This window comes from Ursus maritimus, unplaced genomic scaffold (assembly GCF_017311325.1).
Source record: "Ursus maritimus isolate PB19 unplaced genomic scaffold, ASM1731132v1 scaffold_7, whole genome shotgun sequence".
Taxonomy (NCBI): domain Eukaryota; kingdom Metazoa; phylum Chordata; class Mammalia; order Carnivora; family Ursidae; genus Ursus; species Ursus maritimus.
The window spans coordinates 63,876,962-63,894,866 of record NW_024426885.1 but is presented as its reverse complement, the minus strand read 5'-3'; the positions used below and the strand labels follow the sequence as shown (position 1 = coordinate 63,894,866).

The following is a 17,905-nucleotide window of genomic DNA, read 5'->3' as shown; positions in this document are numbered from 1 at the left end:
CAAGGGGGAAGTGTAGGACAGGCAGGTGACTGAGACCCGCTAACATACAGCTTGAGGGAAGCCAAGCCACTTGTGATCCCCCCGAGGATGCTGGTAACACCAATCTATCGCGGCTTCAGGTTTTCGTACGCCAAGAACCGTGCTAAGCGCTTTGCGCTGGTCATCTCATTTCATCCTCTCTACAAACCTATGATACATTTTTCTAGGTAAGGGAGGGGAGACCCAGGGTTATTGAACGGTCAGAGGCAAAGCCCAGGTTTGGATGCAGGTAGTCTGAGTCAATGCTTCTAACCACGTTGTCTACTGCCTGGAAGCAGACGGGAGGGGAGAAAAACAATTTCCAGATGATGGAGCGACTTTACTCCCCTGTCAGGAACCCGGTAACAGGCCCCAGCAAATTCCAAATAGAGGAAAGTGGGGAGAAACCCATTACATCAACAGGACGTGACCCTTATATCCAAAAGGAAGGGTGTGAATGTATTGTGTAGAAGAAGTAAGATTTTCTGTTACAGCAGATGTTCAAAGAGTTTGACTCTGTTTGGCTTACGGTTAAATACACAACACCAGTGAAAGGTTAAGTAAGAGTCAGTTAAGTAATAAGTCTCAAAGGTCCCAGATTCCTTTCACACTTCATTGGGCCTCTTATGAAATCTTGCATTAATGATTGGGCCAAATCTGAGAAAATGGTCATCACATGGAAGAAATCAGAATTTTGTGAAGCATATGTGTCCAATGTAAAAAGTCAGAAAGTCTAAAGGACAGAGTGACCTTTGCTTTCCTGAAGCTTAAAAAGCAGAAGTTCAACAGTTACATTTTAACACTGTCAGAAAATGAGGAAATCAAGAAAACAAGTAAAGAGAATGCATTGTCAAGCAGGGTAAATGATCTTTTTCATAAAAGATTTTTAAATGTGGAATAAGAAAATAAATAGGGGCAATGCAAAAATACAGCCCTAGGGGCTTGAATGAAACATTATTGTGAAAAAAAAGCTGAGCTCTGCCGATTGGTTTTTAATCACACTCGTGCTGTTACTATTTACCTTTAGTGGCGACATGATGCGGATCGCAAAGCCCCAAGACTTGGCTCTGCGCTTCCTCGTCTTGGTTTCAAGCTAGCATAATTCTCCCAACATTCCATTTTTCCTTCTGTAAAATAAGGGCAACAAACCTGCCTCCTAGAATTATTGGGAGCCTTATATTAAATGACATGCTGGGAGCATTTAGACCCAAACAGAAAATCGGCACACATGCACCTGTTTTCTCTCCTCTCTTACAAGTTCTATTTTCTTAAAAGAATCTCTTTACAGTATTTTTATTCCTAACTCTAAGTTTTTGTTGATAGGAACATAAAATTGTCCAGGGTTCAGAAAAACATACTTACCTCCACACAGATAAGTGTATAAGAAAATGAGTATAAACTACTGACATATCGTATGGAAAGATTATCATATGTTAAGCTTGGTGTGTTAAAAATAGAACCAGATAAAATTTCACGTAGGTATGCATCCTGAAAAAAATCACCCATAATCACACTTACAAATTTTAGTCAACCTACCAAATGACAATGGTGTTAAAAAGTCAAGAAGTTTTATGACTCGGTAGTATAGATTTCTGGGGAAAAAAAGACACATTAATTTTTACGATGTTTTATAAACCTTAGGTACTAAACAGTACACAATATTGTTTTGATTGTAATGTCCTTTTGGCTTCTAGAATAACTGGAGATCAAATTAAAATCACTCAACATATTGAGCTACAAGTTTTTATTCAGTGGAATTAATGTGAAATTTACGTGTAAAGCAAGGGAATTCAGCTCTTTAGGAAGTTACAATGACATATATAATAGACATAAAGTCAACAAAGAGAACAAACAAAATTTTTAGAAGTCTTCCAATAATTTCATCTTCTGGACTTGCGGGAATAGTAGTAGACATTAATATCCAGTTTTTACACATCTTATCCAGAATGCTCTTGCTCCCTGGGGGGGGGGAGAGAAAAGTATCCTGAAATAAACATATTTATAGGAGCGCCTGGGTGGCTCAGTTGGTTAAGCATCTGCCTTCAGCTTGGGTCATGATCCCAGAGTCCTGGGATCTAGTCCCGCATCGGCCTCCTTGCTCAGTGGGGAGCCTGCTTCTCCCTCTCCCTCTGCTGCTCCCCCTGCTTGTGCGCACATGCTCTCTCTTTCTCTCTCTATCAAATAAATAAATCTTAAAAAAAAAAAACATATTTATAATCCTAATTCTTTAAACTCAATGGAATATTTGCACCGTCAAGAAATAGTGATGAGGAACATCTGTACACATCTGTACACACCCTTTCCCCCCAATGAATTAAAATATTTTCCACCCCCTCATTTTGACCACTTTATATCGTAATCATACATTTTTCTACATGTCAAATATGCCTTTCTTTCTAAAAAGAAACAGCTTTTTTTGGGGGGGAAGCCTGGGTGGCTCAGTCGGTTAAGCGTCTGCCTTCGGCTCAGGTCATGATCCCAGGGTCCTGGGATGGAGCCCCGCATCAGGCTCCCTGCTCAGCAGGAAGTCTGCTTCTCTCCCTCTCTCTCTACCTACCGCTCCCCCTGTTTGTGCACTCACACTCGCTCGCTCTCTGACAATAAATAAATAAAAGCTTAAAAAAAGAAAGAAAGAAAAAGAAAAAGAAACAGCTCACGGAACCATCAGAATGACCATTGTCTTGTCAGTTTATTCATGAAATCTTATCTACAAAGTCATTTACCGTCACTTCTTTCGGCATCAGTGAAATTGCCTTTCTTCCAACCTGTTTGGGCAGCGTCACCAGGAAATGAGAATTTGAAGACATGGAAAAAGGCAGGTGATAAAATGTTTTTTTTTTTTAATTAAACAACAAAAGGTCTTTTTCATTGTCTTGATCTTTCCTCAAGATCCTCTCTCATTATTTCAGTCACTTAATAAGATATCAAACATTTAATCTCCTCCACATTTCTGTGTTAATCAAATAGTTTAGACAAATAGCAGGAATTTCAAAAAGTATTATGGAATTTTAAAAGGTATTAGTGTGAGCTCTGTGTAGCACACTGTTGGCACATTTTGCCAAATGCCTGTCAGGTAGGGAGTTTAGAACCATTCTGAACTCCTTGTTCAGGAATGCAAGGTCAAATAAATCAAGCAAATTTCAAAGACTTGCATCAAAGTGCCTTTTATACACTCGACTTAAAAGGAGCGCCAATGCTTTTTTAAAAGGGGCAGGGTTGGGGTAGAAGAATATTTGTTGCTACTTTCACTCAAAAACCAAAAAGGCAGGTTGAGTTGTAAGAGAGAGGGCTGATAGATGAGGTTTAGACGGTGTTGTCTTCTTCCATTTTAGCAAGCTTGGTTAATTTCTGTAATAACTAGCCCCATTCCCGGAGGAGGGAATGGCATGCCCCAAATTACACATCAGTCACCGGCAAAGTAAACACCTAGAATTTCCCCGACATCCAACAATTCCTTTTGCCCGTGTTTCAGAAACAAGGGGTGAGAATAATACATGGGTTGGCAAAGTGATTTTCTCCGCTCTCATGGCCTCCAGCTTGTGTTTCTTTAATCTTTGCTCCGAGGGGCAATTCACTTTCCTCCAACAACAGCAAGAGTCTGAAATAGGAAGTGTGGGAAAGACCAGAGAGCTGCGGGGGGACTGATGAGGGAGGCGAGACCCGTTTCTCACCTGACTTAATCCCAGGTAGTGGTAGGTAGCCCTGCTCCTTGGTGTTCTCTCCGTAAACTCTGGCCAGAACAAAGTGCACTCAGCACAGGTGGACTCTTAGCAACCTCGGTCCCTGTGTCAAAGCACATAAAAAGGTTTTATTGGATAGTGAGGTAGTGTACGAAGTGGAGGAGCAGGGGGCCTGCTTGGACAAACACTAAAATTACTTTCAAAGAAGTCAGGAAGGTGTCAAAGAGTGGGCTTTGGAAAATATGACATTTTAATTTTAATTTATCAAGGATTTGTGCAGCTGAACACTGAAACTTTAACAGAAAGGTTAAGCTGAATTCTAGGGTTTTCCTGGCAAGGCAAGCATTCACCATGTTTTTTAAACAACGTATCTCAGGGGATGTGGGAAAGGGAGAAATGTTGTTTAAAGATACATACTTGCAACTAGTAAGTAAGTTCTAAAGACCTAATACCCAGTACAGTGATTATAGACAATAAAACTGTATCATAAATATTAAGCTTGCTAAGAGACTAGGTTTTAATTGTTTTCAGCATGAGAAGAAATGGTAATTATGTGATGTGACAGAGGTACTGGCTAATACTACTATGGCAATCAGACTGCAATATAAATGTATCAAACCCGTAAGTCCTACACATTAAGCTTATGCGATCTTGTATGGCAAACACAACTGAATCAAAAATGTCCTTAAAAATTATTTTAAATATATTTGCTTCAATATCTTCTATGACAACAAAACTTCATTGTTTACGTAAGACCATAGCTCATGTGATTGTATGTCTGCTCTAAATTCTTCAACTTTTAAGATTTTGTATCACTTTTATGAACATATTAGAAAGTGGAGGAGTAAATTTATTACAAAAGATCAGGCTATAAAGTTTAGACACAAATGGAAGATTATTTATCCAATGAAATGATGGTTATTACAACAATGAAATAATAAAAACACTACTTAGAAAATTATGTTTAAATATTTAAATATGATTAAAATCCATACCTTATGACAACCCATTACACTCCTAGGTATATACCGGATGCAAGGATATCCGCACCAGGACACACATTGTTCATAATATTCTCCGCTTAGAAACAACCCAAATGCCCATTAGCAGAAAAATGGATAAATTCATATAATGGAATACTACATAATAACGAAAATTAAGCTACAGCTACATACAAAAGCAGTGGTAAATTTTACAATCATAATATTGAAGTTTTAAAAAGCAAGGCACCAAAGGGATACCTGGGTGGCTCAGTTGGTTAAAACATCCAACTCTTGGTTTTGGCTCAGGTCATGCTCTCAGGGTCCTGAGATCGTGCCCCACCCCAGGCTCTGCACTCAGCGTGGAGTCTGCTTGAGATTCTCTCCCTCTCCCTCTCCTTTTGCCCTTCCCCCTGCACTCTCTATCTCTAAAATAAATAAAATAAATCTTTTTTAAAAGTGTGCAGTTTAGGGGCTCATATGTGTATGGCAACAGTGTAGGAGGTAAATTTATCAAGAAAAGCAAGGGATTGGCTACCATACATCAGGAGGGGGTGACTTCAGGGAGGGTTAGGGAGGGGTTAGGCGGGATGAGGAGCTCCCATCATTGTTTCATTTCTTGTCCTGGGTGGTGGTTACACTGGCAATCACTTTTTAACCATGTGTTAAAGTGTACATATAAATTTTATGTGTTTTTCTGTATGTATGTTAAACTTCACAACTGAAATACGAGAAAAAAGAAAGAAAAGAAACTGCGAAATATCTACAAATGATCACCGAGGCCAAGATTGGAAGGAAGGACTATATGTGATTTTTTTATCTGTGCTGTTTCTATTTCTTGCATTTTCATATAAAAGGACGTTGCTTGCGGGGCGCCTGGGTGGCACAGCGGTTAAGCGTCTGCCTTGGGCTCAGGGCGTGATCCCAGCATTCTGGGATCGAGCCCCACATCAGGCTCCTCTGCTGGCAGCCTGCTTCTTCCTCTCCCACTCCCCCTGCTTGTGTTCCCTCTCTCACTGCCTTTCTCTCTGTCAAATAAATAAATAAAATCTTAAAAAAAAAAAAAAAAGGACGTTGCTTGCTTATATAACTTTAGAAAATAAGGAAAGTAGTTTCAAAACTGCCAGTCCTTTTCCTTCTCCATATATACAAAAGTAACGTATACTGATTTTATTTTGCTAAACCAATCATTTAAACAAAGATGAACTTGGGAAAATTAGATTCAGGCATGAAACATTTTAATGAAAACATGTAACTTATGTGAAAAAGTACAAATTACGTATTTTCAGTTAAAATGTTTCACTGATAGGGGCGCCTGGGTGGCTCAGTCATTAAGCGTCTGCCTTCGGCTCAGGGCGTGATCCCGGCGTTCTGGGATCGAGCCCCACATCAGGCTCCTCTGCTAGGAGCCTACTTCTTCCTCTCCCACTCCCCCTGCTTGTGTTCCCTCTCTCGCTGGCTGTCTCTATCTCTGTCAAATAAATAAATAAAATCTTTAAAAAAAAATGTTTCACTGATAAACTTAACTGTCTTTGAGTTCATTTTAAGACTTTCTGGCTGACGGACATGTTCTTGTCTCACTCAAAATGCTCGCGATCAGCAGGAATATGGGTGGTTCCCGTTTCGTTCTTCCGCTTGATGATAGAGCTGCTGTTAGGTCTAAATCGTTGGAAGGACACAGATTTGTATCATCTCAAGCTTCCTAACGTGCTCAGATTTTACTGTGGATTAAAATTATGACTATCACTGTACTTTGATTTATGTTTTGTCTAATTAGTTCTTATTTAGCTAGAAACTTTGTAATCAGGTGTGTTTCTCTTTGGGATTGGATGGACATTCTTTTTGGGGGAAAAGCTATTTAGCAGCAGCAATTTTCAGGGGAAAAAAATGATTCCTAATGTTTTTTATTGGATACAATATGCACCAAAAATATAAATTCCAAACAAATTAGGACACTTTTAAGAGTATGCTAGAACATATTGAGTGTGACTATTTCAAGGTCATGGTCTTATCTTGAATGTAGTATTTAAAAGTCATAACTAAAATAACCTCCAATTTCTGATATAAGACATTCCAGATTATTTTGGGCCTAATAATACTTCATGCTGAAATTTCGGGTGCCTGAAAATAATTTATCACTTCATTTGCAATGCTTCTACCTACCTTCCCTTTCCCTATTTCCAGAAGGCACTGGGAATCAATTTATTATTTTATAGAATGTTGTACTGAAAATACTCTCTTATCTCGTTTTTTAAATTTGTATTTATTTTTTGACTCCAGGAAGAGTCCAAATAATCTAATTCAAAGTGACCTGTTCATTGTTTATCGAGTGGTTGAACAGTGGTGTCCCACAAAGTAAGCTGGACGAAAAGAGAGAAGCAATAAACTTTGGTCTCTGGGAGTTGAATTCCACTGTATTTCCTGTTCTTCCTCCTGCCATGAGCTTGTAGGCTCTTGCCTTTAAAACCTTTACAATCTTGCTTTTATGTAAAACGTGTCTTCTCAAATCAACTCTGACTTCCGCAACCATAAGAAGAGTGCATTTGCTAAATGGCTTGCTCCCACCGCCAAGTAGGACCTCACCATTTTCTCAATTTCTCTCAACCTCTTCTATTTCCCCCTTATAAGGCATGGATTCTTGGTCAAGGCAAAGAACAGAACATACTTTGGAAAGTCTCTTTTTCAATCAAAAGAAAAACACTTTTCATTGGATTCGAGTTTATAGTCTTAAACTCTTGAATCATATTTCAAAAATATTTTCTTTTTTTGACAAGAATTTGTTCATCCTACTCCTGTTTCCATCACTATCTAATGGTCAAGATAATATTGAGCAAAGTTCCCTAGAGACACACGTTGAAAAATGACACATAATTGAAGTCTGTCCATTTTTACCTAATAGGTCACTCAAGTAAAGTACAGTGATTACCATTTATTGAGGGGCTAGCATGTGCCAGGCTATGGTTATGTACTGTTAGAACATGAAGCAACTACCCACGGCCACTCAGTATTCTGTGCTGGATCCTAGATTCTAACCCAGGACTCCAGATGACACCATCTGTCAACTACATAGATTTATTAATATTTTCAAACAAAAAGTTACTTTTGAAAAGATCTGTATTACAGTGGAAATCGACCATACTGAAATGGAAATATCCACATGTAATCATTAATGGCCACTCTTCCTCTTCAGTCCTGGCTCCTTTCTGTGTATGTGAACTGTTGTTCAAATAATGCGATGGACAGTCTTGCAATGACCCTTCTGGGAGAGAGAACCCTGAACTTGCCAGGATCTCTATACGACAGCCAGCTGTTCCTTTACTCACATCAAAATAATCTGCTCTTTGTAAATGGGACATTCACAGAACACCAACGTGAGCTTACTCTAGCAACCAGGTTTGCTGAACGTACAGGCTTTTAAAATCTATTTATTAGCTTTTTTATTTGCAATGTTATTCTTGTTTATTATTACTTTGTTATCTACCCACTGATCAACCTTTGACTAGTTTTTCCCCTTGACCTTCTTAACATTAGCTGGACAAAGAAATAACAATAGTGCTTTCAGGGCATGGTGGTTGAGCAATGGGTCTGGAATCAGACTGATGGGGTTTCACTCAGATCTGCTACTTACCACGAAACCTTGGACATGTTACATGTACTCTCTGTGCCTTAGTTAGCACTTCTACAAAATGGGGGTGAAAATAATAGTACCTATCTCTTAGGGCGGTATGAGAATTTAATGAGATGATACTTGTGTCTAGCAAGCACACACAACAACCAATGGTAAATATTATAATTATAACCTAGCATATTACCTCTTAGATGGTATCCTTGAATGAGTCATTCTTCTCAAGCTCTCTTTAAACACCTAAACACACAAAACTGTCACATACCTTTGAAAACCAATGTTACCTCCTCTGTGATCTATCCTGACTTCCCCAGGCAAAATTTAAGCCAGCCTGTCTGTACCGTGTTTCAACTCACTACACTGTATTATGGTTATTTGTTTGCATACACCATCCCATAGACTGCAGATGTCTTATTAAAAAGTAAGATGGCTTTAGCCATCCTGGATCCCAGTGCTTCACAGTATGTGACACCAATCCATTTTCAATAAATGTTGATTTAATAACTGCACGTAAAGTAGAATCTTTTTCAAAAGACCGAAAGTTCATTTTGTTTAAATGACAGTTACAACAAGAAAAACACATGTACTAAGTCTACCTTTTCTAGCAAATATTTAAAAAGTAAAATTCCAAAGTTGGGTGCTTTCTCTTTGTCTCTGTATGGAAAATGTCTCTTTCCTATAAAGTTTATGTTCAATAAAACTATGTTTTAGAAACTTTGGAAAACAGATGGGAATTATGTCTTGGTGGTGTTTTTTGCTTCTGTATTTTTTGGTTGTAATTAGGGAACCAAGTCAAGTGGCTGGAAGGCAACAAAAACTTGGCACCAGTGATATGGGGTTTTAGGATAGGAATGTCCTGTTAAGGTGGCTACCGTTTCTATGGCATAATGGAGATTTGTCCCCTGAGGACTCTAGAAATGGACGCTGGTGTGACAGGGCAGGAGACACTTCAAATTTGAGTCCTTCAGAAGTTAACTAAAAACTCAGGCCTAGTCAACGGTAAATGGGTTTTGTGCGTTACATAAGTTTCTAAAATTTGAGTTCAAATAGTATTTTTTGAACTAGTTAAGGCTCCATTAGATTCTGCCCAAAGCTGAGAAAGGAAATTTAACACACATCTGAGAAATTAATTCATCAATGATACGAGTCTTGTACGAGAGAAAGCTCGTCGAATGAGAATCATGAGAATGGCGTATGGCTTTACACTTACAGGACTGCCAGCATGATCGTTGGACCTTGTTTCCTGCCTGAGATAGGATTTCAAAGAGATTTTTCTCTTTCCAGCTAAGAAAAACAATAGTAGTGAAAGGTCTGAAATCCGACAGAGATGTTGGCACTGGAAAAGATATTTGCAATCTTGTAAAATTCCCATTGGACACCGAGGCCCGGGGAAGGACGGGAAGTACAGTCATTGGTCTGAGGCTCCAGAGCTCCTCTGCGCAATGACCATCACCGTGGCCGCGGCCATTTTTTGACCTTTGAGATAAATTGGCTTCTGCATTTCCCTCGGCTACTTGGAGACATTCTACCTTCATCAACTTCCCAACTTCTCTGATTCGGGCCAGTGTCAGACCAGAGAGTCCAAAATAAAGGAAGTCAGAAGTGAAAACTGCAGCACTTGGCAGGTCAGAACTTGACAGAGTAGACTTCGACTGAGGACAAAAACATGTGCTTGGTCACAGATGGTCAGTCAGCAAAGTGGAGTGAGGAGAGAACATAGGTTTTAGAGCCAGACCAAACTGGTTTTAGATCCTGGTTCTAGCTGGTATGACCCTGTAGCCTTGGACCTGGCACTTAACCTCACCTGCTAACCAGAAATGCTATCGGTCTTGCAGGGAATCAAAAGGATTTTCTTTGTAACTCTCATTAGGAAGGGCCTACAAATGCTTTGATTTTAATCACATAAAACCTGGTACTGTGAGCCATTCGCACCCCTATTTCCTTCTTTGGGGAAACTGAAGAGCAGAAAGGTTAAATAGTTAAGGTCACACAGCAGGGATAACCGGGGATTTGAAGGAAGGTCTGTCTGGCTCCACAGCCTTTGCCACCGCGGTATCTCAGGATCAGTAAAAAGGGAAGCTGTGAGCCCAGCGTGCTGCCTGGTGCTGGAGCAAACGGTGGTTGGTACAATGAAGCAGCGATGAAGCCACCTAGCACGGTGGAAAGAGAAGAGTGATGACTCAGATGGGTGAGAAGAAACAAATGGATTTAGAGGTGGAAAGGGGACATGGAGGCAGGCGTGCAGCATGTGGGCTGGTTTGCCTGGCAACACTCTCTAGGGCCCCCCAGCCCCCTGGAGCTGGGGGGCTCCCCGACCCGCGTCGATCTACTCTATTTCTCTTCAACTGTACCTCTCGTGCTTTTTTTCAATGTCAATGCCTGTGCAGTTTGGGCCTTCCTGGGCCATCTCTGACCATGCCTCGAATGTTATAAGTAAATATCTTGGCCCTAAAAGGAACTATTTCTCTACACCTGAACAAACATCTCCTAATCACCCATTACCAAGACTTCTGGAGGTTGAGATTTCCCACTGGCACATTCCTACCCCAAATAGGAGATCATGCATTGCCCCCAAGAAGACACAAATCGCCCGGTTACAGGCACTTAACATTAAGAAATCTTCTGGAACCCAAAAAATCAAAATGTTATCAACCTTCTCCCTGTTAAGTTCCCCAGCCCTCTCCATGAATCACAGCTGTAGTGCCCTCTTACAAGGCCAGATGAACTGCCCAGCGCCTGGCTGGGGACCAGCTCTGCAAGGTTTCAGGAGGGAAGCCCAGCACGATTGTCCTGCCATGGGGTGAGGAAGCAGGAGTGAGACTGAGGGTGTTTGTTTGTGAGGTCTGTGCTTTTTATCTGCAGAATTCATACAGCCAAGTGGGTGCCACTCCAGACTGGGTGCTGGTGAGTAGAGGAGAGTGTGACTGTCTAGGCCTGTTGGAATTCTAAAAAGCATTTGGCAAAACCTTTCAAACTACTTTCTGCAACACACACTTCGTATAAATTCACTGGTGGCCATTTTGGATTCATTAAGGTGCAGATTTGATTTCCAAAACCAGTTAAGTGTGTTTTGGAGTCAAGTTTAGCTGAGAAGGTAGATGGCGAGGGGGGAGAACAGAATTTCAAGTTAAATGAAAATCTGTGACTTTTTAAAAGGCAGAATTGTATTTCCAGCATTTAGCACAGGCCTTAGAAGAAAATAGGTGCTCAACAAAAAGTAATTGGGGGTGCCTGTGTTGCTCAGTTGGTAAGTATCTGACTTCGGCTCAGGTCATGATCTCAGGGTCCTGGGATCGAGCCCCGTGTCAGGCTCTCTACTCAGTGGAGTCTCTGCTTCTCCCTCTCCCTCTGCCTCTGCCCCTCCCCCACTCATGCACAAGCTTCCTCTCTCTCTCTCTCAAATAAGTACATAAAATCTTAAAAAAAAAAAAAAGTAATTGGGGAGGTGGGGGGTAGAGGGGTGAGGCTGGGATGCAGCTTTAAGATGCTGTTCTTCTATGCCTCACCAGCTCACTGCTTAGAGGGTGAACCCTGGGTGGAACCCTGAAAATCCGTGAATCATTTTCCAAGAATTTACAGCCTTCCAGGGGGAAGTCTAACCAGCAATGTCCATTTTTGTTGGATCAGTTTTGGGTGTGAAGGCTCTGTGGGATCTGGGCCCTGTCTGTGCTCTGTCTGTACTTCTCATGTACCATAGAAGAGGCCCATTCTGACCGGGGCCAGAGTGACTCCCAGAATGACTTCTTTCTCCTCCTATAGTCAGAGCTATTGACGCCTTGCTAACCTAGCACAATGTCTTGCACACAGCAGGAACTAAATAAATGTGCGCATAGTGAAAGCTTGCAGAGGAAAGCAAAAATCTCATCTCCTGAGTTACAGGGGAAGACTTTGGGAAGCAGCTACTCGTTGAGACAACTCTCCTTTCTGTCTCCTCCAGGCACAGAATCGATCTAGCAATGGGCGGGGGGGGAGGGGGGGACACCAGTCCCTTCTAACCGTAGAAGCACATAACCAAAAGCTCAAATTTCAGAATACTGGTAAAGCAGGCAAGTTTACGAAAACACTAGCTTACACTTGGAAATTGTTTTGGGAGGTTTGTCATCTTCGTTGATCTTAGCTACAGACTAATGTCCCGAACCACTAAGCATGTGCCCCAGCCTCACCCTCCACACAGCTTGCCCATCCTAAAGATGAAACCAGTTATGGTCTCTACCATTTATTTTTTTCCTTCTTTCTTTTTTTTCTTCCAAGATTTTATTTAAATTCTAATTAGTTAACATATAGCGTAGCTTTGGTTTCAGGAGTACAATTTAGTGATTCATCACTAACATTTAACACCCGTGCTCATTGGAACACGTGCCCTCCTTAACGCCCATCAGCCATTGAGCCCATCCCCCACCCACCTCCCTCCAGTGTCTCTACCATTTAGATTAATATTTTCTGTCAAAGACCACATTGGGGGCTCTAGATTTGACTCTGAAACAAACAAGAGATGGTTAAGAAGATTCAGGAGAAATTCAAATGAGGGATTTCATAAATAATGTTAGTATGCTTGGCCACTTACATTATGAGTAAACCCCACTCCCCTATAAAAGATGTCATTATGACTCTCATTTTACAAATGAGGAAACTGAGGCTCAGAGAGATTGAGTACTTGCTTAAACTCACACAGTGCGTTAGTCTCCAAGCCAGCGCTCCACACCAGGCCAGCGTCTGCCCGCTTCCAGTTGGCTGTCATGCCTCCCTTCCGCATGTTGTTTAGAAGCCTGGTGCACGTGTTGGAGAGCACTGAGCATACGTACCCTTAGCAGGAAGCTACGCTGGTCCTGGAGAACGACTGGATCGTCTGGTTTCAGCTGAGCTCCCAAGGACGGAGCAGGTCCTCCTTTTGCAGACAGAAAACACAGTGACCTACTTTCCAGGACTCTCAGGAACAACCATTATAAAGGAGGCTGCAAAGACAAAGCCTTCGGCTACAAGAAAACAAGAAGGCGATGCATCGCTGGAGCAAGGCGGGTGCCGTGCCTGAACTGAAGCTCCACCACGGGAGAAGGACAAGCCCGCACCACCGGGCAGCCCTCCGCGTGGTCACTTTCCCTGAGTGAGAGTTCTCGCGCTCATCGGAGCCACGGGAGAACCACGCGTACCACAAGGTGGGGTCAAGAATTTAGGAATGATTAGTCCCTTGCTTCTCCTCCTGCCTTTATTTACCAGATGGAAATGAGAGGAAGCGGATTCGAACGCACTCCTCCGGCGTGCGAGCAGCCCCGTACAGGCTGGAGGGAGGCAGAAGCAGCGTGCGGGAAGTTGGCTCCGGGAGCCCAAGCTCCGGCTTACGCCATTCTCCCCCCACCAGAGGCAAACAGGAGTTACGCGAAGCTTTCCTCCCACATCAACATTGTAAAATGTCATGTAGTTTAAAACCGCAAACTTACTGTTCAGGGCTCCGCAAGCAAAGTCCCAAGTCAAGGAGATGATCTCTCTTCTCTTTTGTGAAAAACACCACATGCTCTTAGGTGGATCCGGAGACTCGCTGGGCTGTTATTAATAACTGGCTTAGAGCTTTATGAAGAAACATGAGCCAGACTGTCACGGGAGGAGGCAAGTGGAAAGGAACTGACAGGCACAGGTGGGATAAAGTGTAACAAAAATATACCTAGGCCCACACAGGAGCTCCCACAACCCGTGAGCCCGGGACCAGCTCTCCCCGCCCCAGTAATCAATAGACCCTTATGTCAAATGTTCGAAGAATTAAACAATAACTGACGAGAATACAGTTTTACTCTCTGGGAGAACACCGTGACTCATTTAATGTTATACTATCCTTTGTTCTTCTGAGCAATTCTTTTCCATGGATATCTGAATATCTTTTCAAATTTATACATTTTGCCTGGTTTACCTTGACTTCCCCCTGTTTTTAAAATAGATAAACAAATGGATATTCAAATGCACATTAGCATTTTGAGATGTATTTACCTGTGAGCATATCACTCTGTCCCCCTTCAGGAACCCAAAACAATTCCTGGCAGTGTGTGTGTGTGTGTGTGTGTGTGTGTGTGTGTGTTATGTGCGTGTTAGGGGGAGGGGAGCAGATCTCTGAATAGTATCACACAAGGGAAACCGCAGCACTGAAGTCCGAAGAATAGAAGCGGAATCACAACCTGGCTACTGGGTCTGGGTGCAGTGGTTCTCCTTTTGAAAAACTGTATTTCAAAAAAAGTCCAAAAAAGATACACCTCCCCTGCCCCCAACAATTGATGTTAAATTGTTTGGCTCATTAACAGCAGCCCTGCAGACCTAAATTATATTAAACACTGGCTCTGCCTGTCTGTCTGAGGCGTTAAAAGGAAACTGATCATTAGACAAAGTTATTGAAATACATAAGGATACAAATTGAAGGGAAAAAATCTTGTCAGATTGCCTCATTCTTAAGGTTCTGGCTACCTGTCACCTTGGCTCAGATCTGGTAACTACCCTTTTTCCAAACCAAACCCTTTTCAGCCGAATCCTGGGGGTGGGGAGAAATCAAAACACCTCACTACAAATAGTGGAGTGCTATTTTGCTGTGAAAAAGAAAAAGTAACACACCAGTGACCACCAGTTTAATAGATGGGTAAGAAGGAGGGGAGTAGGTACAGGGCCTTAATTTCTTTTTTTCCTACACTGACCAGTTACAATTCTTGAGTACCCACTGAATAGATGTATCTTTATGGAACAGACTCATGTGCTATGGTAAATACATGATGTACATTTTAAAACACAAGTGGAAATTTTGAAAAGATGAAATTTAAAATTAGACATTCTGATAGAGTCTTAACACTCCTCAAGGGTCCCTTTTACCGGTGCCTGGGGCGTGAAGATCCCACTCTCGGGATGACTGGGGAGGGTCCCGAGCCCTAGCTCCACCACTTACCAACTGCTGTGGGTTGAATCGTGTCCCTCAAAAAGGTAATGTTCAGGTTCTAACTCCCAGTGCCTGTGACTGTGGCCTTCTTTGGAAATAAGACCTTGCTCATATAATCAATTTAAGATGAGCTCTTACTGGATTAAGACTGGTAACACTGGGCCCTAATCCAGTGACTGGTGTCCTTAGAAGAGAGGGCAGCTCGGATCCAGAGAGGCACACGGTGAGGACACCATGTGACAAAGGAAACAGAGACCGGAGTGTAATGTCTACAAGCCAGGAACACCGAGGACTGCTGGCAGCCACTGCAGTGATGACAACACAAGGAAGAATCCTCCCCGAGTGACTTCAGAGAAAGCAGGGCCTTGTGGACACCTGAATCTTGGACGTCCGGCTTCCAAAACGGAGGCGATACATTTCTGTTGTTTCAAGCCATCAAGCTTGTGGTCACTTGTCCTGCAGCCCTAGGAAACAAATATATTAATTATGTGATATTAGCGGTGTGACATTAGTAATGTTATGTATTCTTCTGGTGCCTCGGTTTCTTCATCTGTAAAATGACCATCGAAGACTCCGCTTAGGTAATCAGGTTGTTTCGAGAGATAAGTGACATAAGGCAGGCCACGTCCTCAGCACGGCTCCAGGAACATGCAAACAGTAGCTTATGAGTGAGGACGGGGGCTAGCCAGCTTTCGTGGAGCATTCCTTCAAGAGCTCACCGCCTGGAAACTTGTGTAGGGGGAGGGAGGGAGAGCAGGTGCAGGGATGTGGTGATGTTGAGCTCTACCTGAATCCTGTGCTCCTGGAAAGCACAAACTCCTCACCACTTCATGTTTGGGGAAAAGGTTTACTGCAAAGAACCACCCGTCTTCAAATGACTTGGATGAGACTGGTGGATAAGTCCCTTGTTCACCGACGGCAAGGCCAGACCCTCTACATTCCCGCCGTGCCTCATAAACGGTCAGCTGAACCGTTTGTCCCCACTCACCAGTCTGAACAAAATACTCGCTAACGTGTCTTAACCAAACTCTACTCGGGCTTCTTTCTCTCTCCAGACAATCCCCTGAACTTTGACCCACCTGCATCAGAATACAGAACAGCCCTTCCTTAGTGAATTTTCCAAAAACAAGCTGACGACATTCTCTAATCAATTGTCTAATCACACACCCTCTCACCTAATTGTGTCCTTTTAGCTTTGTTTACTCTTCTTTATAACAGAGAAAGCCATTTTCTGCCTGACCTTTGAGATGCTTGTAGATCTTGTGACCAGAGTATTTTCTGAACCGCAGCAGGGCGCCTCCCCATACTATGTCTCTTCTCTTCTCTTGAATAATTTTTTAAATTGTGGTAAAATATGCATATCATAAACTTTACCATCTTAGTCATTTTTTTTAAGATTTTATTTATTTATTTGTCAGAGAGAGAGAGCACAAGCAGGCAGAGGGAGAAGCAGACTCCCCGAGGAGCAAGGAGCCCGATGCGGGACTAGATCCTGGGACCCTGGGATCATGACCTGAGCAGAAGGTGATGCTTAACAGACTGACCCCCCCAGGCGTGCCTCATTTTAATTATGCTTAAGTTTGCCATTCAGCAATGTTAACTATATTTACAGTGTTGGGCCACAGAGGTCCAGAACTTTCTCATCTTGCAAAACTGAAACTCCATACCCCTTAAACAGCAACTCTCCCCTCGCCCTTCCCCCAGCCCCAGACCCTGTCAACCACCTACAACAGTCTTTTCATATGAAGTCTCTCCTTACCTGAATCTGGATTTGTTTTTCTGTGGCAGTTTTCTGGTGCTGTGTCTTTACAGAGTGCTGACCCTCCCTCGGATCCGCCCCGTCTTCACCCCGGTATTCATGCTGGCTTCTCGACTCTTCGTGTCCCGGGGATTTGGCATCCACAATGGCGAGTGGATCCAGTGCTCTGGACATTTGTGTGTTGTAACACTTTGAGGAGCTACACTGATTCTCTCAGGCAAGAACTTCCTCTGGCTTTTCTGTGAGCTTCTTCTGTTTTGTTTCTCTAGTGGTTTATTTTGCAAGGAAGTTCTGTCAGTCTTCCACTGAGGTTTGAACGAAGGGGGATTGGGATTGTGCAAGGAGCATTAGAGGACTAAGACAAGTATCTTTTCTGTCTTCTTTAAGGTCTTATGTCTGAATTAATCATCTAATCCCATGGGTTACTAGCTATATTAGGTTCCCTGGGCTGTCTTGATAAAATACCAGAACTAGGGGGCTAAAAACAATAGAATTTTGTTGTCTCACAGATCTAGCTGCTACCCGGGGCCAGCGGGGGGTGGGGCCTGTCCTCCTCTGGAGGCAGGAAGGGAAGAGCCCTCCTTGTCCCACCCTGGCTGCGGGGGGGGGGGGGGGGGGGCACTGCCAGCGATCCTTGGCATTTCCTGGCTTGTAGCTACAACGCTTCAATCTCTGTTTCTGTCACCCCACAGTCACCTTCTCCCTGTGAGTCTCTACCTTCTCTTCTTATAATGACACCAGTCATACTGGATTACAGTGCACCCCAATGACCTCATCTTAACTTGCTTACCCCTGCAAACACCATGTTTCCACATAAGGCCACAGTCACAGGTACCAGGGTTAGGACATCAACATGTCTTTGGAGGGGACCCAGAACAACACTTCTCTCTCTGGCCCTCCTCCTCTTCTCCCTCTCTCTACATGCTTTGCCACGATGGC

The 17,905-nt window shown here is 42.7% G+C and overlaps 1 protein-coding gene across 6 annotated transcripts; it reads right to left on the bottom strand.

Moving 5' to 3' along the window:
• Positions 1 to 1,747: 1,747 nt before the first annotated feature.
• MRLN (myoregulin) lies at positions 1,748 to 17,458 on the bottom strand. Of its 6 annotated transcripts, XM_040624808.1 has the most exons (6): positions 16,967 to 17,458; positions 13,739 to 15,671; positions 13,106 to 13,188; positions 3,690 to 3,801; positions 2,742 to 2,783; positions 1,748 to 1,977 (listed from the first exon to the last, which is right to left on the bottom strand). In XM_040624808.1, the coding sequence occupies exon 6, from the start codon at positions 1,952 to 1,954 to the stop codon at positions 1,817 to 1,819; it is 138 nt and encodes a 45-aa protein (XP_040480742.1). In that variant the 5' UTR covers positions 1,955 to 1,977; positions 2,742 to 2,783; positions 3,690 to 3,801; positions 13,106 to 13,188; positions 13,739 to 15,671; positions 16,967 to 17,458; the 3' UTR covers positions 1,748 to 1,816. The 6 variants fall into 6 exon arrangements, 4 of the variants coding, with proteins under 4 accessions (XP_040480742.1, XP_040480743.1, XP_040480744.1 ...); XM_040624809.1 differs by lacking the exon at positions 2,742 to 2,783; XR_005833318.1 differs by lacking the exon at positions 1,748 to 1,977 and having other exon boundaries at positions 2,599 to 3,801; positions 13,739 to 13,865; positions 15,217 to 15,671.
• Between the last annotated feature and the right edge of the window lie 447 nt (positions 17,459 to 17,905).

Bases quoted from the DNA above. Each gene is read 5' to 3' on its own strand.
- MRLN (XM_040624807.1), bottom strand. From the start codon at position 17,140: ATGTCCAGAGCACTGGATCCACTCGCCATTGTGGATGCCAAATCCCCG. The intron at 15,672-16,966 runs GTAAGGAGAGAC...TTTGTTTCCTAG, and splicing joins AAAAACAAATCCAGATTCAG to GGCTGCAGGACAAGTGACCA.